The 22,778-nt window shown below is 41.5% G+C and overlaps 1 protein-coding gene across 6 annotated transcripts; it reads left to right on the forward strand.

Moving 5' to 3' along the window:
- Window positions 1–1,826: 1,826 nt before the first annotated feature.
- Window positions 1,827–21,389, forward strand: elf2b (E74-like factor 2b (ets domain transcription factor)). Of its 6 annotated transcripts, none has more exons than XM_085460360.1 (10): window positions 1,827–2,030; window positions 8,464–8,584; window positions 8,689–8,938; window positions 17,017–17,130; window positions 17,250–17,438; window positions 17,751–17,846; window positions 18,255–18,450; window positions 18,713–19,114; window positions 19,199–19,382; window positions 19,531–21,389. In XM_085460360.1, the coding sequence occupies exons 2-10, from the start codon at window positions 8,510–8,512 to the stop codon at window positions 20,095–20,097; spliced, it is 2,073 nt and encodes a 690-aa protein (XP_085316486.1). In that variant the 5' UTR covers window positions 1,827–2,030; window positions 8,464–8,509; the 3' UTR covers window positions 20,098–21,389. The 6 variants fall into 6 exon arrangements, with proteins under 6 accessions (XP_085316486.1, XP_085316487.1, XP_085316488.1 ...); XM_085460361.1 differs by having other exon boundaries at window positions 18,258–18,450; XM_085460362.1 differs by having other exon boundaries at window positions 17,751–17,837.
- Window positions 21,390–22,778: the final 1,389 nt, after the last annotated feature.

A 22,778-nucleotide genomic window follows, 5' to 3' on the forward strand; every position in this document is an offset into this window, starting at 1 on the left:
ACCCAGATAAGTGGCAGAGGATGGATGGATGGATGGATGGATGACAATCTTTTTCTCATAATACAAAGGCAGGTACTTACATGACTGTCTTATTATCCATACATATCAGAATTTTCTAGGTTTTAGTCTTCCTCTACAACTGCAATAAAAAAAATAAGTGGGGTTTAATTTACTCAAAGGAAAAAAGAATTTTGTTTGTCAAATGGCAGAAAAATATTGTTGTTATTTATATTTTAGCTCCTGCAACAAAAGTTTGCTTTAAGTGGTTTAAATGTTAAGTATGTGAACATCAGTGCTTCCAGTTATGTAAGATTGACACAAAAGCTTTATTTTACATACAGAAATAAACGTGTTATTGATGCACTTTTCCTTCTTTTCTGATACCACTAGCACCTAAAATAGTTTAGAAAAAAGTGTTGAAAGGTCAAACACAGACACATATACACACATACGGAGGTGAAAAATACCTGAAGCAAGAAAATATCCGGTAAACACATTTCCACATCCATACCAACACCTGTCTATACTTACACAAATCTCCATTTATGTGCAGACTGGGTAAGAGAATAAGAGAAAATGATTGTAGATATATAGATTGAAACTTTGTTTAATATATCTGCATATTAAACAGTAACTTTAATTAGCTTGTAATTAGCAAATTGCTCTGCAAATGACTTCTCTGTTGTCTGATAATGTACTCAAATTTTAAATAAAGTGAATTAATAACTAATGAGATTACATGTTTTTGAGCATTTGTCTGTTCTTTTTTATCTTTTTGGAATAACTTGGTCAAAAGCAAACAGAAGAAGGATAAATATGTGCCCCCTTAGCTAAAGTTTGTGGTGCAGAACAGGTCGATCTGTTGTCAGATAATTGCATTTCTCTAATAAAAACACTTAAAAGAATAATTTAGAGACTAGACAATTTACTGACAAGCAGTTTCATGGCCAGGTGAGACCTGTTACCTCATTATTTCATGAAAAATAAGCAGATACAAGATCTGGAGTTGATTCCATGTTGTGTTGTTGAACTTAGTAGCTGTTCACTGGAATTCCCATCAGCCACCATTAAGTTGAATACCAAAAAACCTAAAAACTTTAGAAGTGCCTAACTCTACAGTCCACTATATTCTTAGAAAAGGAGGATTATTGTTATTGCTGAGCACTGGCCAGTTCAACAATAACAAAAGGCCATGAAGACCACAGAAGACATCTAAGGTGGGCGATTGCTGAATTCTTTCCTTGGTTAAGAAAAACATATCGAGTCAAAGTCTACAATCAAGAGATACATTAATGTACCTGAGACAAAATTAGACTTTACAAGAAAACACCTAAAAGAGCCTGCTTAGTTCGGGGGGGTCAAAGGTGGAAAGCACGATCCAGTGCAAATGGATAATGACCCAAAGCAAAGTGCAAAAGCAACAAAAAAAGATATTCTTCAGTTTTCAAGTACTGATCTCATGTTCTCTATGCAAACAGAGCATGCTTTTCATTTGCTGAAGACAAACCCGAAGGCAGAGAGATCCACAAACAAGCATCTGATGAGAGGAAACAGCATTTGGTCTGCACTTTAGTCACGTGTGGACTGTTTGATTTAAAACCCACTGTGTACAGCTGTAAAGAATGACTCTTTAATTGTTGGTGGGCTGGGATTGTTTATGATACGGCGTGACGTCACTAGTGTCACTTGCCTGAACAAGCAGAGAGTAAACTGACTGAGCCAGTCTCCATGAGCCTCTGCAGACTCGACCGACCGTTTCGCAGCTCACTCACGGACCCGCATTTACACCCCAGAATCGCGGATAACTTGATTCTGGTCGGCCGGGAGGTCTCCTCCTCCCTCTCCTCACCATGAAGGCGACCAGCTAACGCTAGCCGAGCAGTGTCCGCTAACAGCGGGACTCCTCCGGGCTGACAGTTTACAGCAGCGGCGGGTTCAGAGGAGGAGGAGGAGGAGGAGGAGGTTAGCACCCAGCTAACCACACACTGCTGCCTGTGAGCCGATCAGGAGCTGAAAGGAAGGATTAGACGGTGAGTGAGCTCTGTAGCAGCGTTAGCCACATGGTTTGTTGTTATCCTCTGTTTACTTGCTTTTCTTTCATTGCTAACTTAGCTAGCTAGCGTTAGCGAAGTTAATGCTCCACATTCAGTTTCTGCTCGGGGCTCTCAAAGAGATTTGGGCGTTACATGCTGAATTGAGTAGACTATTAGTTCAGGGAGGTATCATTTCAATTACAGATTCCCTCCTGTGGGCTGCTCTTTATGTCCAACATAGTCTTTGACTCCAGGTTAGGGTGAGCAGGTGTCCCAGTTTGTATGGGACTGCACAGCACCTTCAGCCTTAGTCCAGTTGACATGTTTAAGTTATTGTGTTACAATGAGAGAATAATTGATAGACACCAGCGTAAACCCCCCAACTTTAGCAAGAGTCATTTATATGTATGAGAAGCTGTAAAAATTGGATAAAAAATTAAATGCAGTATATTTATAACTTTTATAGATCTACACACCAACACGTTGTCTTTATGAGGTTTTAATTTGCTTTCGGAAAGGCATCAGACAATAACACAAAATACAGCAGCTGTTTGTTTTTAAAGTTATATACGCTGTTGACATCAGTAATTTCTTTGACATTTAGTTTGTCGGGATCTGGTAACTACTGCATGCATGTAACATATAAACCTGTGTTGACAGAATAGTGTCAACACAGGTGAGTGTGCGGGTTGAGAGGCAGATTTGCATTATGATGTTATAACAGGTGTTGTGGTCAGAAGTAGGTCATTGTTGCTCATGTATTTATTCTTTTCCCCCCTCATTTCCTGTTAGAAAATGTGATTAGCTGAAAATGGAAAGATTTCCTCTACACGCTGTAATGCATTTTGCCATCAATGTTGTTAATTAATTTTATGTAGGCCCTACAAATATCCTGAATAGGAAATGTAATGACACAACTAAGTGGTGGGGGAGGGCTTGCTGGGGGGGAAGAGAGTATTGCTTTACAATACTTAAATAAATAAATACGATAATATAAAATATTATAATAATAATAAACACTTGTTGCAGATTTTCTTAAATCTTTGTCACACATCATTTTTCTGCAACAGTTCTTGGACAGATGGGACAAAAATGAAACCAACACTAAAACCTCATTGCAGTTGTGAAGCATGGTGGAGGCAGCATCATGGTTTCAGAGATCTGTCTTGTGAGTGAATGAGTAGATAAATTAACCTTGTGATGATTGAACAAACTGTGTAGAAAAATAGCCAATATAATAGTGTGCATTATAAGGTTGATTTATGTGTGGCTTATATGGGATTTAATTATTTATTTTAAATGTATCTCTGGCCTGATTCAGCACGTGCCCCCCTGCTGGTGCATGTATCAGCTTAACGTCCTGATGTTAATCTGAGACTCTGAGGAATGACCTGCGAAGGGTTAAAGATATCCCGACTGTTCTTAGGGCTCCTGAGATGATCTGAGATAATTTGTATGGGTAATTATTACATTAGTATTAACAAAGAGTTCACACTCTTTCTCGCAGTTGTGTGCGTTGGTGTGTGGAGGTATTTACAGTTTGATTGTGTGGGGCAAAGGACCTATTTAAATGCTGCAGGCTGGGAGTGTCCACTCTTTGTGCTCGTTCATCATTAACCAGACACCATGTCCTGCAGTGCGAGTCAACAGTTGAACTGTGTGGTCTGAAGGTTTCACAAATGTTCTCCACTGCAAACATGGACCCTGGGTCCAAGGGGTTGGTTGCCACAGAAGATGATGTATGATGGGATACAAGAGAGGTGTGCAAGTTTAAATCACAAAAGGTTGCACTTGTTGTGTGTGTCTTTATATTTTGGGCTTGTGTGACTGTGGCCGAAATTATGCTCATTATTATTTAATGTTATAACTTGATTTTTGGGACATCGTGCACTTGCTCTTGCTCCTTACTACACTTGAAACCAAAGTGTTTCCAAAGAGATGAAGTCATTTTACTTCATCTGAAGCTCCAACAGCCTGTAGAGGGAGTGAATTTGGGGTTTCAGAGAAGAGTGAAAATGCTTCAGCCTAAAGAAACAAGAGTGACAGCATAAAAGGAACAATTTTCATCTGAATTATTATGTTCTTATAGTTGTTCAAAGCCATATATATGTAGCTGATGAGTTTTCTGAATCACATGCATTATTCAATTTGCACAGAGGATACAAATAAACAATGCATTTCTAAACTGCTAATTCCATCTCATTTATACATTGTATTGTGATAAATATCTCTGTAATAATTGTGTCATTTAATCCTTCTAATATTCATAAAAGGCAGTTTTAAGTAGTTTTAAAATGAAAGTTGAAACAAGTTAAACTTGAGTTAAATATTTGATTAGTCTGTCAGAAATTCAGATGAATTATTTATTTTTATCTGTTTTTATGTGTTATTTTTTTTTTATTGAGTTGGCCTCATTCACTACATTGAGTCACTGGACTCTACTCTGTTTGTGCAGGTTGGAGACTTTTGGAGTGTTTTTAATGGATTGTCTGACTGATATTATAGTTTGATGTGACGTATAGATCATCTGAGAAGCTTGTCTTTAGTTCTTTTTAGTTGGCAAATAATTAACGTGTGTGTGTGTGTGTGTGTGTGTGTGTGTGTGTGTGTGTGTGTGTTGCACCTGCATGTTAGAGTTTGACATGATAAATTACAGTCTAGCTTCAAAATGCAGCCTCCAGAACTATTAGGCGATATCATAATGTCTACATACGTCTCTTATCTTTCATGTTGATAATGATATGAACGATAGTCCTGGAACTGCATTATGATCTGGTAGAATAACACCAGCACGGAGATATCAGATACTTCATATGCAGCAGAGGTCGACCAAGGACTCGGCTGTTAATGGCATTTTCCCCCATGAAGCGTGGTACTTAAACTCTCCACCATCAATACGCAAACTGACTACTTGAATAACTGACATCCAGAAGTTAAAGGTTCAGCATAGCTGATTTACTTCACACCATTTTGGCAGTGCTGGCTTGTGTATTGTAAAGCAAACTAAAAATTAAATGTATAATCAGTAACTTAATGGCTGTTTAATTCTTTATATAAGCGGAGTGTATTTTTCTTTTGTGTGCCTGTATGAATGGAGTCGGGTGGGTGTCAAGTAAATCCTGAGGTCATACTTGCTGTGTATGTGCTTGTTCTGTCATCTGTGTGTGTTTGGCGAAGGCCAGCAGGGCAGGGCACAAGGCATGGCGTTGTATCGTGACCAGCAGCCCCAGTTACTTGGAACAAAAGGGCTGTTGTTGAGAGATCATGTGACTGTGTGTGTTCCACCCTTGTCATGTGATGTGAGCTCAGGGCAGGGTCTGAGAAGTGCTGAGTCGCTCTGAGAGGTTCCTTCCACCCAGGGAGCAGGCAGAAAACGAGCATGCACACAGGGAGAGGAGAGTGCTGGTCGGGTGGATGGATGTCAGGACAGAGAGGAATACGGAGACATCTTCAGAGATGCAGAGAGATTCAGAATAACTTCTGTTGCTTTCTCATTTCTACAGCAAGAAAACATCACATCCTTCTTTCACTCTCCTCGATTCTCTTTTTCTCGATTTCAGTAAAGATGCAACGCAGCATTTCGCATCAGCTCTGCGGCGAGGCAAGTTTATTCTAGTTTTCTTTTTAGTTCATTGAGATTGAGTGGTGGTGGTGGTGGGATGGCTTACCTGATGTCACAATGGCTGCTTAACCTCACAAAATCTGGAGACTTCGCTTACTGTGAACCCAGAACAACATTTGTAATTAAATTTAGCTGCTACTCTGCTCTCATCCTGGCAATCGGTTATGAAGTTAAAGGTGGGTTTCGCACACATGCAGAGGAAATGCAGACCGGCGCAAACATTTCCCATTCCTGGAATACCAGCATGACTAACTGCCTTTTTACTCATTTATGTTTGAGCTGAGAAGTGAGACACAGCCGCGTGTCGTGTAGCAGGTCCTGTAATACTTGTTTGAATCAGTGCAACCGGCCTGAGAGAGCCGGCTCTTAACAGATCTCTTTTGTGTGTATGTGTGTGTGCATGTAATCAACCCACTGTGGAACTGGCCCTGCAACCTACATATTCAATACCACTGCAGATTGTTTAGTTGAGTAGGTGAAAGGGTTTTTGCCGATCTGTGTCGTCATATTAGTGAAAACCTACAGTACACTTTCCACACGCAGGAGTCTGTACTTTGACACTCAGTCGCTTTCTGATGGACAGAGTGAGATAACTTGGATAGTTTACAAAAACCCTGTGTGTCACAATCGCTGACTTCTCCATGAGCTTGCATAATAACGTCTGACAGTTTGAGCGGAGTAGTGAAACACAGAGAAACACACACCTATATTTGGTTACCCTGTTTCTGTGTCAGAGAGCAGGAGGCATGAAACCTCAAACCTGAAAAGGTACAGTGTCTCTAACGTCTCACTTTAACGCCCCATGAAAATTTTATGATTTTATTACAGATAAAGCAAACCGTTATGATAACGCCAAAAGGCCATTAAAAAGTATTCCAGTACAGAATACAGTGCGGTCGCTCAGTCATTTTAGCTGCTAAGTAGCCGGATTGCTTGAGAGTAAAGGAAGGTTTACTCATCTTTACTTTCAGAATGGAAACCTGCAGTGTCTTGATTTCTGGAGGCTCTACACTAAATGTCCGTCTTTGAGAGGGGTCACATGATTGCCAAACATGTCTGTGAGGATAACGTAGCCCTTACAGCTCTGCCAATTAGTGTCTGCCATATGATGCTGAATAATTGAGCAGAGGACTTCTACTGAGCTGATAGCATTCTGGTTTCAGTAGCCGAGGGAACACCGGCACAGCATGGCTCATCCATTATACAGCACTTGGAGTAACCGGCCATGTCCTAGTGTCCTGAAACACACTGTGGAGCGCGTTTTGTGGTCAGCTTGGTGCACCAGGGTGGGTATAAAACTATAAAATACTAGCAGTGGCCAGTGGTACCCCTCAGCCTCCTAGTAGATGCACCTATGGTATGAATCGCTTCGTTCTCGGATTCACAAACTTGGGTGTCCAGGCTGTGTGCCCACCTGGCCGTCAGGGTGACGACAATACCGCCTTAGCCTTTTATGGCTGAGGAGCAAAAAGCCCTGGACCATGCATGAATCCCATGTCTTGTGTGTTGTAGTTAATGACCTGCTCAGTTTGTGTCTTCTTTGATATTGAAAATAGAGTGTAGTGCATGCTTCAGACAAACCTTTTTCTATAAAATATATCTGCAATAAGCTATATTTGCATTAAAATCCTATAATTATCTTAAAATCCTGTCCATGGTGGCTTTCCTTTCTTGCATAGAACATTAGTAAACATGTATTGAAATGCATAGTTACTTACTTCTGAAAGTTTTTGAGAAACCGCTTCAAGTGCTTTGTTTCCTATTTCAACATCTTCTTTTAATATTCCAGCAATGAAGTGGTGACTTCTTTAATTTTTCTGATTTCAACAACTATCAGCTGCCATGAGTCGAGCTCTCTTCAGAAGAGATTTTGTTTTTGTATTGTGAGCATCAAGTATTGTAACAGTTTATATCATGTTAAAAAGCAAGAAAAACCATAATGCGGACTGTTCTCCACACAGTGGATTTTCTAGTCCTGCACGTGCAGTTGCATACACAGTGTAAAAGCCCTGCAGGTTGGTTACTACTGTTACCCAGACATAGTTTGTTAGCCAGACCGAGTAATGCTTTCACTGCAGAGCATATGAAAGCCCAGTTTAATTCATTTCTTACACTTTTTAGTGTATTTAGAGTTAAAACCCTTTCAAGTACATGGAGGAAGTTTGAAAGGGTTTCTGTGTCTATGCTTGGTGAACTATGATTGTTTTAGGGAGGGTTGGAGGTGAGATACTTTGATGCTTTTAGTTTTACTTTTACTGAGAAGTTGAGTTTTGTTTTTTTAAATTTTATTTTCTGTTTGACATACCTTTCTTTCCTTACTTTCCATTTGACAACATCAGACCACACCAACCCTTTAAACAGTGGGCAGTTAAAGATTTAAATGACTTCCTGCTGTTGTGTTCATGTTTGTATATGTTTTGGCCCAGCAGTGCAGCTCTGACGGGAAAGCGAGGGCCCTGTGGTTCCACCTTGTCTTGATCTTCCACTGGACACTGTGCATGTGTTTCAGGGGGTGGATTTGGCTTGTTGTCAGCTCATTTCTTCCTGTTACAGCAGAAAGGCACTTCCTGTAGGCTAAAGCCAGAAGGGTGGAGATGAGCGAGATGAGATTGCTCCCTTTAATGAGAGCTTGGCCTGTAGTTTGGACAAAGGAGGAAGGTGTGGCAAGGAGCTGGCCAGTTTACTTCTGTTTTGTAATGATTTGTACTCTGATTTTCACAGCTTTGGGAGCTTTTTAGTGAGACTGGTGTGTGGACTTTTTGTGTTAATGAAGTTTTTGTTTTTGTTGCCTCTTCTATTTTTTTCCAGCCCACCAGGCAGAGCAGCTGTGGCAAATTGCAGACGAGCATGAGTCATGACCTCAGTGGTGCTGGTTGACACTGGTGGGACAGTGGTGGAGTATGTCACAGCTGAAGAGGACCCAGAGCAGGTGCGGCAGACACAGACAAACTCATTTCAAACTTACTCTTTCAGTTAGAAAAATCTTTTTATGACAGTTTCTCTTTTTTTATTCTCCTTGCCGACTTTCTCCAGGAGGAGGGAGAGTGTGAGGTGGACTTGGAGCTGGAGGGAGAGGTGGAGGGTGAGTGTGAAGCCGAGGAGGCCTATGAAGAGGAAAAGGAGGAGGCTCAGGACTACCCAGCAGTCATAGTGGAAGAGATTCCTAGTGCCAGCCTGGCTGAGGAGCAGAATTACTCAGCCCAAGTGTTGTTGTATGGTGATGAGGCCTATATCATGCAGGAAGTGGGAAACGAACAGGAAGTGGAGACGGATCGGGACCCAGGTGAGGCAAAAATGTTTTGTGTTACTAAAAGTGTGCCACGGTCTTTGTTATGTTATTGCATCAGTCAGATTTTGAATAGTCTTTCCAGTTAAAACAGCATAAAATCAGATTTTTTGGAGAGGTTATTTTATTGCCTCAAAGGCAATCAGAATGATTTTTAAAACTGCACGTGATTGTATTTAAAAAAAAGTTAGTTACAAGAACCTCGATAACACTTAACTCAGGCCATCAGCTTAACAAAAGACACCAACTAAATCACTGAGCAACATCTGTGCTGTACTTAAAAAATGTCCTTTAAAGTTCAACATAGCCAGACTTTCTTTGTGCTAGCTGGATGAGTAAATCCTTAAACCTCGGTCAGAGATGACTAATATTATGATGATGAATATCAACTTTCTGTTAACTCAGGCTTTCTGCTTCAGGTGTTGTTTCATGCATCATTTCACTCTTCGTTAGCACAAAACTGACCAACTAATCAAATCAGGAATACGGGTGATAAGGATCAATAAAGAATATTTTTAAGAAGTCAGAAATCAACACTCGTGCTACAGATAAAGCAAGAGAGTAAAACTGCAGAAAATTAGTAATCGTGTGAATTCATTCCTTAACTGTATTTAGGGGTGCAAATTAGAGCTCTGAATCTTTAAACTATATTTAAACTATTTAAAGGTTACTCGGTGCATTCAGGCCCTTACTCTTGAATTCCTGTGATTACAGCAGGGCTTCCCTTGTATCTGTCACTATTCAACTCCCAGTACTTCTTTGGTGATGGGAGTCAGCACACTGGGAGTGCACTGCCACCTTGTGGGTGTTGTTGTGTAGTTGAATTTTCTGTTTTATGAGGTTTTATCCCGTATTTACTGGCTAATAATTAGATTTTGCCATATTGGTGATACCCGCCGTCCAGTCCAGTGCTGTTTTCAGTAATTTGGAACATATTTAAAGGTCAGAGAGATGGAGGTTTCAATTTTCTTTCTAAGAACTTTAAGTTGCAGCATGTAATTAAAATTCTCAACAAAAATCAACTTTTCTTCAGTGAAATATAATAATTTTGATCATAAGAAAAAGTTGCTAAGTTTCAGGATCTTCTCTCACTTAAACACCTCAAAATAAAGTGGAACAAATAATCAACTGAAAATGTGTACACGCACCTTTACCTGACACATTTTACCGTACCAAACAAAAGCAGGGGCAGCAGATTTAAGTAACAAAAGTATGTTTCCAGTAGAGGTGGGAATCACCATACATCCCACGATACGATATTATCACAATACTTAACACACGATACGATATTATTGCAATTTTTTAAAAATATTTTGCGATATTCAGATTCTGTACATAATGGTAAACTTTGATATTAGATAAAATGAATATTGATAAAGTCTCACACTCAGTCTTTCTCTCATTTCAGTCAGTTATATTGGTGACAAACTGGACGGTTTGTATTACAGTCTAGTCCAACTTAACTGAATGCAACCATCTGGTACAATTATAGCTATTCTGAACTATGCAATTTATGAAAACTATGCAGGCCCTTCAGCAACTGAAGAATTTGAAAGTAAATTAAAACAAAATATAATTTTACATTAAATAAAAAAGTTTTAAACTTAATTAAAATAAAACATGTCTTAAATTAAAATAAGTAAACTGTCATGTTTATTGCTGCCAAAAAAAAGTTAAACACATTTGGACAGTGAAGGAATGTCAGGATTCTTGCTCAGAAAAAGGATCAACATGCTCTGAAGTCAGAGCACAAAAACCTTTTTTTGTAACAAAATATCGATTTCTGCTGTCCCTGTATCGATACATTATTAGCAAACAAAATATCACAATACTACACAGTATCGATATTTTTTTTTTTTCCCCCCCACCCCTAGTTTCCAGTGAGTTTATAAATTCACCATCTGTCCTTTTTCTCTTTTTCACTCATCTCCATAATTTTCCTCGTGAAAGCTTTGGACTGTTCGCTGCTCGTATCGAGGCCGCTGGCGTATGGCTGGATCTGAACTGTGAATAGCTTTAGCGTTAGCCACTTTGCCTTTCTTAGCTTCTGTAAAATGTCCATGTTCAGCTGGGTGAAGGAGGTTTAAGTGTTTGTTGTTTCCCCTCCTCACAGTTTACTTAAACAAACTTTGTGTCTTCACTTACAGTGAAAAGCTTTCATACTAACAAGATATCAGTGCGTGTTTGTGTGCCGCTGTGCACATGTCCTGCGTGCATGAAATAGACCAGCTCATAACTGGACATATGTGAGACTGACCGGCCGGTGACCTCCCCGAACAGAGAACATTGGAAATTTTGATTCTGGTCCTTAGACAGTCAATCTGTGCGTCTCTATTAAAGATGATAGAAAAAGTGTATTTTTAAAAAAAAAGAATAATTTAGAAGAATAATTTAATAATGAAAAAATGTTATCATAATAATTTTATAAATAAAAGTCTGTCCCTCTGCTCATATTTGTTTTAAAGATGCGGTTACATGTTTGAACACACTTTTTTTTGTGTGTGTTATGTGGAAAAAAGACACGGTCCACAGAATAGTGGCTCTCAGTAAGAAACCTGTTGAGTTCACATTTAAGATGATGCATTGAAGACATGTAAGAGGCAGTCTGATATAATTAATAAACCGGGAAAACTTTTGCCAGCTACACAAAAAATACCTGATGTAGTAAATCTGATGATGTAGTAAACTCATATATGCAAATTATTCTTTCTTTCTTTTTTTCCCTTCATTTGCTCAGAAGGTTTTCTTGCAATTGTTTCATGGCTCAGACTTTAGTTTGGTTAGATTACCAAGTGCACAAAACAGGAGAGGCATTTCCTCAAGGTGTAGAAAATGATTAATGAACTCACCGCACACTTGGTTTGGGGGTCACTGGTGGAGCGCAGAATATCCTCAACACAATTCCATTTGTTTTGCAGTTTTTCAGTGACATCCTCCTTTAAAATGAGCCGTGCCCGCCTTTAAATGATTTATTTTTAATCCCAAAGAGACACAAATACTTTTCAAAGCCTGACTTGCATAGGTGTCCTCCTACCACACTAGGTGTTAGTGCAGTAGTTCATGTGTGAGTATTTAACCTTTGCTTTACCAAACTCCATGTCTCAATTTTACTTAAGTTGTAAAGTATGTGATTTAAAATGAACTCCCACAAAGATAATAGATTTATTAAATTGCAGCGTTTCAATCCAGCTCACCTTCATACACACGTGTGTAAATAGGCCTGGAGCTCCATGCTTGAAATCAGGCTTTGAAGCTTGTACAAGAAGAGAAAGACATCCAATCAATTTAGACATACAGGTTTTTCGATCAGGTGAATACTTCATACTTTTTGCTTCATGTGTAGCATCATCATCAGGTAGTTTATTTCTCTTAGTCGTCTCAGAAACCACTGAATCACAATTAAGCTCACTGACATTCATCAATAAATAAGTTTTAACATAATTGTATAAATATAAGATGTTAAGTCGCAACATATGGCAGATTTGATCTTCTTTATTTTTCCACTAGCTCTTTTAAGTTGACCAATCCTAATTTAGTTTGCATAAGTTCATTATTTTAATCCTCACAAAGCAAGTTTATTTCTTATTAAGCCACATTCCCTTGTGTATATATTGTATTTCAGTTCAAAATGCTGTCATATATTTAAAAACAGTGCTGCTCTGCCCTCCTGTGGCATTGTTATGTGCCATGACCTGTAAGCACATGCATGAATATGTATCTATATGTATTACAGATAGTCAAAGTTAAGTTAGTAAAATGGTAATATGACAAAATAAATAAAACAATGATAAATACTTTCCAGCTCCAGGGGCGTAATTTCCGGGGGGGTTAGGGGGGTTATGACCCCCCCATAATCAGACCTAAACAATATACCCCCCCCCCCCCCCAATAAAATTATGAATTATCTTGCATAAATAGGCTGTTGATTTTCTTTACTCATTTCAGTTATCACCAGCAAAATAGTTGCATGTTTAATCATCTGGGAATTTACCCAGATTTATTTATTTATTTAGACAGAGATCTTGACCCCCCCCCCCTCATGTATCTCATGTATCTCATGTAAGATACATGAGAAACGTTGCTTAAATATTTATATAACATATATCAGTAGCAGAACTTTACTGGTCACCAAAATAATACTTATTTAATTGTATTTTATTAGACCTTTAAAGCATTTTTTTTAAGTGCTGGGTCTTATACTGACATGCTTTTTTAAGAGACTCACAGTAAAAATCCGTGTCAGTTTGCTTCAGCGATGTGAAAACGGTGAGCTTATTTTAAAAAACGGTGCAGCTTTTATTTGACGTGCTCACTACGCAAGAAGGGGAGGTCGACGGAAGGATTTCCTGTGTTGGTGGCGGATGGGTACCTTTGCTGGCGCTGTGACGCGTCGCGTTCAATACGAAGAGATTTCCCATTAGCGGCGGAGTGATCTGAACTAGTAGCTTCCCATACAATTCAGTGAGGAGTCAATGTGAATCTGCAGCGAGGGGGAAAACATGGCGACTTCGCAGCATGAGGGGCACGCAAACCAACTCGATCTACTCATCAGAGCCGGTAACGTAATTTTTCGCACTCGCGGCTTCGATCTGAGCTGCGCGCGGTTGTTGTTTTTAAGTGCGTCCGCTGCGCCGCCGTCCGCTGAGAAGAAGTGCGGTGAAGTAATGGAGGGCAATCAGGAAGTGATCACCTTGGTTAGCAACCTGCATGGCGTCGCCACACGGTTTAATCGGAGCCGGTTTATAAGGAGGGAAACTTCAGTTGGATGCGGTGGTGTGTACAGGTGGAGAGTTACGTGCATGAGTGGTGTTTTGCACGCGGGAGGAGTTTTTTCTGCCCTCCGCGTGGTGTAGAATAACGGTCTGCAGCTCGGCTGCACAACCAGGAAGTGTGGAGATGTTGTCTTTCCTACGTCTTTGCCACGCTGTCTGAGTCGGAAGGACATGTGGGTTTATTTTTACCAGCATCAACGACGCGTGCACAGTTAAATATTCCCTGTGATCGTTTTTATGGCCGTTTGTTTTGGTGTTTGACTGCGGCTGGCTTCGGGTCAGTTTAGCCTGAATAATCTGCAGGCTGATCCTTGATTAGCAGCTCCGGGGAGTGAGGCGCCGTCCTGTGTCATGTTTGTGGATTAATGTGTGATCGGCTCACGGTGGCACCCTCTGGGTCTCGGGTTTTGGTGTGTGTGCTTGTTTGTTTCACGGTTTCCGTTACCGTCCTGTGGAGCCGCTGTGCAGGCGCGTGGGACGGCCTGGCTCACGCGCTTTCTTCCTTGTAGCCGTTTGTTGTTGGCTTCAGCTTTCCAGCTACAAACTCTCTTCACCTGCGTGTTTCCTGATTTTGAATAACGGGCTTTTATCGCTTAAACGCCGTGTTTGTTTCCGCCTCTGTTTAATTTTAATGTCAAAGTATTTTTTTTCTAATATTTCGATGGCGGAAGCATTGTTTATGTGAGGGGGCGGGGCGTGTGTTTGATTGACTCGTCCGTTAGTCCTGTAGTGCGCGCGCTGATTCCGAACGTAAGCAGCAGTCCAATCAGATGCGTCTGGGGGCAGGCTCTTGAACTGAGCGACAGCCAATAGGAGGCAAAGCGAGTGTTGCGTGACAGGAGGATTTGTGTGCCTCTTCGAGGAGAACTGGAGGGAACGGGTGAGGAGTGTAAACACGGAAGTCATCACGGGCAGCACTACTTTTTGTCGGACTTGCTGCTGTTCTTGGCCCCGTTACCGAGCTGTAAATGTGAATGAGAGATTTTCCCAACTTTATATATTGTAATTTTGCTTACACTTAAATAATTATTCTAATAAACTGAACAATTTTTATTGGATAATCAGACATGAGTTATAACCCTGATAATTCAGATTTTGACATGTTGGTCAGGCACATCTGCAGCTGTTTGAACTCAACCCTTTCGGTGGCCTTACTGCAGCACCTCTGCTTACTTTCAAGGGCGACTCTGCAGGCCACAGGACCTCTGCAGTGTGTCCTGTTTGCTTGTGAATGAGTGGGACAGCCTAAATATAGCCTATTTCTGTCCTCGACACAGTGCCCATTGCCTCAGCAAGATAGCCAAACATGGATAGGGCAGGGTGTAATGGGATCTTGTGTTTCCCACCGGTGATTGACAACGACAGCAGGTGCTCCTGGGTGCCTTCTCAGAGCTCCCTCAGACAGGTCCACGTACAGTTTCCCTGACAGCGGCTGTATCCTGTTTTTGAATAAAACAGGAGGGCTGCTCACGTCTGAGTGGGTCAATAGTTTGATTGTTAACATATTGAATTAAACACCCAGCTTTGCAGGAAGTGAGTTTGGGCTTTATATGCAAGAAAATTGAGTTTTTCCTTCATGTAAAAAATTGGTCCTCAGAGAGGTTTAGATCTTCAACTAAAGAAAAATCACCAGATTTAAAAACAAAAACAAAAAATTCTGTGAGCAGGTTTTAGTTTACCCAGGCTTCTGTTTTTGCTTAACAAACAGCCATAATTATTGGGAAATTGCGTATAAGTCAACACAAGTATTTTGTCTGCTCATGCTAAATTGTGTAGACAAAAAATTTTGCTTAATTATGGGAAGCCAAAACGTTTTAATACAATATATACGTGACAATTAAATGTAAATGTGACGAATGTTTCTAGTTTTAATTTATGTGGGAAGAGTGAATAAGACAAACATTTCAAAGGGGAAATCATACATGCCAAAAAAACCTATGAAGAGGAGAAAAAAATATATAAAAGGGGTGAAAGAATTGAAATTAAAACATTTTTGGGTGTCTACTTTGTATGTGGTCTTTGTGCTGACAGTGTGAGTTCATTGAGTTCATAATGTCTGATCTTAGTATCCTTCAGTAATTCATCCAAATGACTAAATTATATATCATAAACAAAACATTGAATAATCACATTAATTATTGTAAAACAGTGCAAAATTTGTGCTGTTCAAGCTTAAGATGGTCCCTATTTGCATATAGATAGAAATACACCTTTTTGATGTCACTATATTGCAGCATTGTATTGTACTGTACTGTGACACCATAATGATCCAGCAGGTAGGGAGTGAACTGGAAATCGAGTACTGTGCATAAGTCTTGAGTCACATGTTATTTCTTTACATGTTGGTTACAAGACTTGGGAATTCTTACAGTGGTTTTGAGCAGTAGTTGGTTAATGAAGGTCTTACAAAGTTTTTGTTTGGACATTTGCTGCTTTTTTACTTATTTTCAGTCCAGTACTTGTACCTGACCATTTTGTCGAAGTATTCAACCCTGAACTATGAATCAGGCAAGCATAAAAAAAGTCCCCTAACCAATGGATGAACACATAACAGCTTAGAACAAATTTTAAATTGCATCGTTACACGCATTATTACAAGCAACCTGTTGGAAAAACACATCATTTTCCACATTTCTTTAAACAAATCTGAGTAAAATAGAACAGTTTGACAGGCATAAAATTATATTTTTGCATCAAAAAGACGATTCCCAAAGAGCTCTTAGCTGAAATTAGCATGTGTGATGTGCAAAATCTGAGAAAAAAAAGATGTATGAGGCCTAAAAACTATCTGCAGCAGATGAACAGTATCTGAAGATCTGTGGTTAAGAAACATGGGGGGGAAAAATCAGCATAAATTATGATAAGTGTGTATGGAAGCTATCAGGAGCGAGGCACAACAGTATCTACAGCCATCTGTAGAACACAGTGGAGGCTCTGTCATGGTTTGAAGCTGCATTTCAGGCAAAATTGGTGAAATTATGAACTCAGAATGTCAAAATACTTGTATTGCAATACTGGTGGTTTCCTTTAGGGGGTGCCAGATGTTTGTTTGTCCAGGAGAACCCCCACTTTAGGATTGCTGCTGTTCTCCACTCTGCAGATGGAAGCTAGAAGGCAATCTCAGTTATTTAAAACTCATTAACGTATCATATCTGTTTAGATTAAAAATGTCTTAATATTTTCCTTCAAATGTAAAAGAAGTAGATTGATGAGATCTCATGCTTAATAAAGAAGAAAAACACTAACTGTTAAAAGTCCAGGCGAGTGTTTGCTGACTGTTTTCGTGTCTTCTGTTTGTCGCAGTGGAGGCTTCTGTTCACGGCACCAATGTCCACTGCTCTGACAAAACAATTGAGGCTGCAGAGGCTCTGCTACGCATGGATTCGCCCTCCAGCCTCAAAGAAGACCACAGCCCAGGTAACACACACACAGATACACTGTTAGTGGACCACCGCTCAGGTTTATATGCTCAGTTAGCATAACTGCTGGCCAGTCTAGTAGATCCTCATCAACCCTGTGATGATTCCTCTGTGCAGAAGCGTTCCTTCCACAAAGTGGAGCGACACAAGACTTCCTCCACGCTGCCATGCGGCCTGACATGATCACAGAGTCTGAGGTGGAGATATCAACAGAGGAATGTTGTGAGGAGGAGGATGAGGATATGGCTACGGTTATGGACGATCCGGAGCCAGAACCCGACCACGAGCCAGTCAGAAAGAAGCGAGGTAGACTTAAAAGAGCTGGAAGTTAACTTATCTGTTATGTGGAGGAAGCCAGAGCCCAAAATGTTAATTTGATATCTTTAACTTTCTGGGGGCTTGTTAAACTTTGGGGAAAAAGGAAAATATTCAGTGTTTCAAGCCAAGATTTAAATGCAAAACATCTGGAAGCACTGATGCCAAGTTGTAAATCCAAAACCAGAACCTTGTAATTATGCTCAGTGACTTTATCCAAGAGCACCATCTAGTGGTCAATTTATCCGAGGGGGTCACACCTCGGTCTCACAACTGACTTCTTTCAAATGTTTCCCTTCCCAGCTGGACGGAAGCCGAAGACGCATCAGTCAGCCATTTCCAACGGCTCACCGGACGTCGGCATCAAGAAGAAACCAAGAGAAGGAAAAGGTATCCGAGGTATCCATTTTAGCTCTTCCACACAAAAAAATGCTGCTTTCTGGTTAACATAGACAGAAATTCACCGTGCCTGCAGCTGTCGGAAACTCGTACTTTTATTTCATGAATCAGTCAACATGCTTTAAACATTAATATGACCTTTCAGTTAGCTTTTCTCCTTCATGAACTAGACTTTGGTTCAGTTTTATTTATACAGTGCTCAGTGCTTAACTCTCAGCAGCAGTCACCTCAGAATGCTTTGTACAGCCAGGTGAAGACTGAGTCATGTTACAGAGAAAACCTCAACGTTTCATGTTTTTAAGTTCGGTTTCCTCATTTGAAGAATAATTGTGGAGCATTTTTACAAAGCAGTCCAGCAGCGCTGCATAAATACACTGAGTACAGATGTTAATTATCTTTGATTTCCAGCAGGGAGCACCACCTACCTTTGGGAATTCCTGCTGGACCTCCTCCAGGACAAAAACACCTGTCCCAGATACATAAAGTGGACCCAGAGGGAGAAGGGCATCTTCAAGCTGGTTGACTCAAAGGCCGTGTCCAAGCTGTGGGGCAAGCACAAGAACAAACCAGACATGAACTATGAGACGATGGGGCGGGCACTCAGGTAGGCTGTCCCTATCTGGGATTATAATCGGATGTGTTACATTTTTGAAAGAAACAAAGTATATTACATCTTTATGATCCAATAAACACTTTAAATTTGGCAGCGATAAAGGCAACAGTAGAGGTTTGATAAACAAAAATAGCTCCGTCTCTTTAGGATTACCTTGCTAGACTTCACAGAGGCTGATTTCCAGTCCTCTGCTGACATTTCATTTTTATTTTCTTTGAAAGCAGCATCTTATTTTCTGATGCCTTTTCTTCAGATATTACTACCAGCGCGGCATCCTCGCCAAGGTGGAGGGCCAGCGGCTGGTTTACCAGTTCAAAGAGATGCCCAAAAACATTGTCATCATTGACGACGATAAGGCGGAGATTCCTGCTCCAGAGGACCTGATCGGCTCGGACACAGCGGCGTCCTACGAGCGCGTGCCTCCGCCGTCAGACATGCTGCTCCACGCCACCGAGCTGTCATCCTCCAAGAAGCCCAACATCTTGCGGGGCGCTAACAAAACCAACGTCGTCCACACTCCAGTGGCCACAGGCAGCAAGCCAGCAGCAGGAGGAGCGGTGACGGCGGGAAGAATAGTGACGGTCTCAGTGGCGTCGGACGGGAACCAGAAACAGCAGTCCCACGCGGCAATCATCCCGAACGCCACAGGGGCGAGGTGAGGCCCCTGCACGCAGATGTTCACTATGTGGCGTCTTTGCTCATGCGGATCTTTACCCTTCTGACTCTGTCTCTCCTGCAGGACGGTCCGGGTGGCTATGCAGGTGCCAGTAGTCATGACAACATCACTGGGTCAGAAGATCTCCACAGTCACCATGCAGCAGCCCGCGGGAACAACAACAACAGCAGCAGCTGGCCAAACCACTCTGCTCACCAACACCTCGGCTATCGGCGCCACTGCCGGAAACGCCAACTCCCAGCAGAAGGTGTGCAAAATCAAAAATCGAAGATGATGCAAAACCAAGTTTAGAAATGTGTTTATAACTCTGAGTAATTAAGTTTGTTTTGGTGATGAAACAGTTGAGTCACTGCGCAGCACTGAAAAGATGAACTGATGATGCTTCTTTTCATCAGGTCGTGATCCAGACCATCCCCACCATGGTGCCAGCCACTGCGGAGAACGGAGACAAGATCACTGTCCAGCTCGCCAAGATCATCACCATCCCAGCCCACCAGCTGGCTCAGTGTCAGATCCAGACCTCCACGGGCACAAACAAGCCCGGTGTCGGGGCCTCGCCGGCGGGCATCAGCCTCCTCGGGAGCCCCCTGACTGTCCGCGCCCTCACGCCCGTCAACGTCGCGCCGGGAACGCAAGTGATGAGACTCACCGTGCCGACGCAGGCGCAGCAACAGACTCTGGTGGTTTCGCAGCCGGGCAGCGGGGCGGGCGTGGTGACGGTGTCTGCGGCCAACCAGGCGGTGGCGGCGCAGCCTCGTATCATTAGTGGTGTCATCAATGGCTCAGAGCTGGTCATAGGAGGTGGAGCGGTGGAGAAGCTGAAGGCCGCCGGCGTCCAGGTACAGGCCATGCAGGTGCCGATCCAGCAGAATCAGGCGAATCCAAAAATGGCCCAGAGCGTCAAATCGGAGCCAATGGACTCGGCCGACGTGGTGATGAAGACAGAAGAGCCCGAGTGTTGAAATGCGTCCGTGTCTCCTCTGCCAGAGCGTGCTCGTTTGTACATTTCTGAAGTCATTTCTACTTTTCTTCGTAATAACCAGCAGCAGTCTGTGAGACTTTAAAGACGCCCAGAAGTCTCTTCCCCCCCCCCCCCCCCCCCCCCCACCTTTTTTTTTGTGTGTGTCTTTTCTTCCTGAGCCCGTCTTCACATCTTCCATGTTGCTGCCTAGAACTAATCCGGACTGTCTCAGAGCTGCACAGAAACCTCTCCAACATAGGAAAACAGACTTGAAGGAAAGGGATGTGTTGGGAAAAGGGACCAACTTTTGATCACTACAGTTTATGCTTTGGAAATCTTTCACCGTCACTGACTTGAAATCTGGGGAAAGAAGCGAAACACTACAAACACAAATGAAAGCAAATAATCAAAAAGCAAAATGTGAACCGTCACATTCAAGAGGACCCGGAGGATGGGGCTGGGGTGTAATGCAGCTTTTGTAGAGACAAACGTTAAAACCAGCAATTAGTTTTTTTATTAATATTATTATGATATCACTGTGCCGATCAAGTGTAGGTGGTGCTATGAGAGTGAGAGGAAGAGGCGTTCCCACGAGGAGCGATATCAGACAGAACACGGTCATGTATGTACATAAATATAAATATGTCTGCTATACAGTTTACGGAGCTAATGTTAACAGAACAGCCTTAGATTTTAATTTTCTTCTTCATGTGATGTCTGAACGGTAAGCTGTTGTTTTGTTTTCTTTGTGTTTTGATACCTTGTACCAAGCACAGTATTATTGAAACTAGGGAAACTAATTTTTCTTTCTACTGGTTCTTCCGCCTCCATTTGGCTGTTTTAACGCTCACACAGGTTGAATCTGACAGGCCAGACTGCTCACAGCACATCTGAGGATGTGGCTAGAAAGGATCTTGGCTGCTCCTTTTAATTTTGGAACATTTTTGTGACCCTGCAGTCAGGCTGCATGCAAAAAAACGCGACTGAGCCGATGCATGCTGCCACATCTGAAAATAGGAATGTCTGTAGAAGCAAGAAAGAAATTAATCAAGTTTATGCAAAGATGGCTCACTGTGGATCCCAGGTCACTTTACTTCCAGCTTAAAACGAGGCTCCTGCATTTCATTTTTTTTAATCTGAAAAGAGGGAAGAAGAAGAAGAGACAGAGAAGTTTGTGTTCAGACTAAACTGTTTGTATATTCAACATTTGAAGTATATTCTATTTTGTTGTACTCTTGTTTCAAAGTGTATTAAAGTAGATTTTACTGAAATATAAAGACATTTGAAACCTGACGGCTGTCCCTGCATCACTTATTTATTTTTTTGTTCATTTATGTTGGAGCTGGGAGATTTAGAGTTTGGGTTTAAATGATTATGAAACAAGATAATCAGGATAAAATAGGTAACGCTGTTCTTTTACAGAGCAGTTTTCCCTCCCGTCTACTCAGTTTAGCTCAGCTCAAGCTAAAGATGGCAGAGAGACTTTGTACAGAGAGTCAAACTGTTCACAGAGGCTGCTGTCTGTTGTTGTTTTTTCGTTTAATCAAGAAGTGAGGCACTCAAATGTCTCAGGCAGGCGGCGTTAATCTTGTTTTTCAGTAGTGTGAGAAACCGGAGCTCCCCGAGAAAAGCCAAACACCAGAGGGAGAATTGGCCCCCTGGCTCTGGATGGCCTCACCTTGTCCTCCAATAGCACTTTGAGGAATTGAGTCACCGTGACCAGGATACGTTCTTCAACGCATTTGTAGCACTTTGTTTTCTTGCGTTTGCGCAATATCTAATTAGAAGCTGTCTGAGTGATGCTGCAAAACTAGTTCATGCATTCATTTATGAATGTTGCTCTGTGACTGCTGGTTTACTTGTGGTTCACAGGGTATTTACAAGTAGAATGGGAGGCAGAGCCGTCAGCTTTCAGGCCTGTCTTCTGTGGAAGCAGCTTCCAGTTTGGAATCGGGAGACCTTTTTGTCAAAGCTTAATTAGGGATGGATCAGGTGACCCTGAATGTTCCCTGGTTACGCTGTGATAGCTCTAGGGTTTTGCATCATTAGTTATTGTTAATCTCTGGCTCTCTTCCACAGCGCGTCTTTGTCCCTCCCCCTCCCCTCACCCTCAACTGGTTGTGGCCGACCGGTTCCTAGTAAAAGGGAGTTTTTCCTTCCCAGTTTTGTAAAGTGCTTGGTCATAGAGGGTCATCTGATTGTTGGAGTTTCTGTATACCTTACAAAATAAAGAGGCTTGAGGTGACTGTCGGTTTCTGCTGAGCTGCGGTGCAGGTAGATGTTAAAGTTGAGCAATAAACTACATTTTTAATATCCCGAGCTACTTTGTTTATCAGCACAAAGCTGAACACAAGAAGCAGAAGTTATGTTTTACCATCCGATATGAAAAGGGTCATGTGAGTCTCCTAATATTATTTCACACATGAAAGTGAAAAAGGGTTTGAAGAGTTAAAGAAATTTCACAAATTCTGAGAATCTGAGCCACCTGTAAAAAAAGCTGTTTTAGACTATGATCTCGAGCTTTTTGTACATTATCAAACTTTTTTCCCAAACATTACTCCAGGTGTTTGGATCAAACTGGACAAACAGTTGTGTCACAAATACAGCAGTTACTACATACAGTGATAATATTTACTCATGAGAAGCATGCACAGGGCAGCCTTTCTGCATTCAGTTTGAGTT

Source organism: Copadichromis virginalis, linkage group LG6, assembly GCF_057382275.1.
Source record: "Copadichromis virginalis isolate Kocher_CV1m ecotype Utaka linkage group LG6, C_Virginalis_male_GT1.1, whole genome shotgun sequence".
NCBI lineage: Eukaryota > Metazoa > Chordata > Actinopteri > Cichliformes > Cichlidae > Copadichromis > Copadichromis virginalis.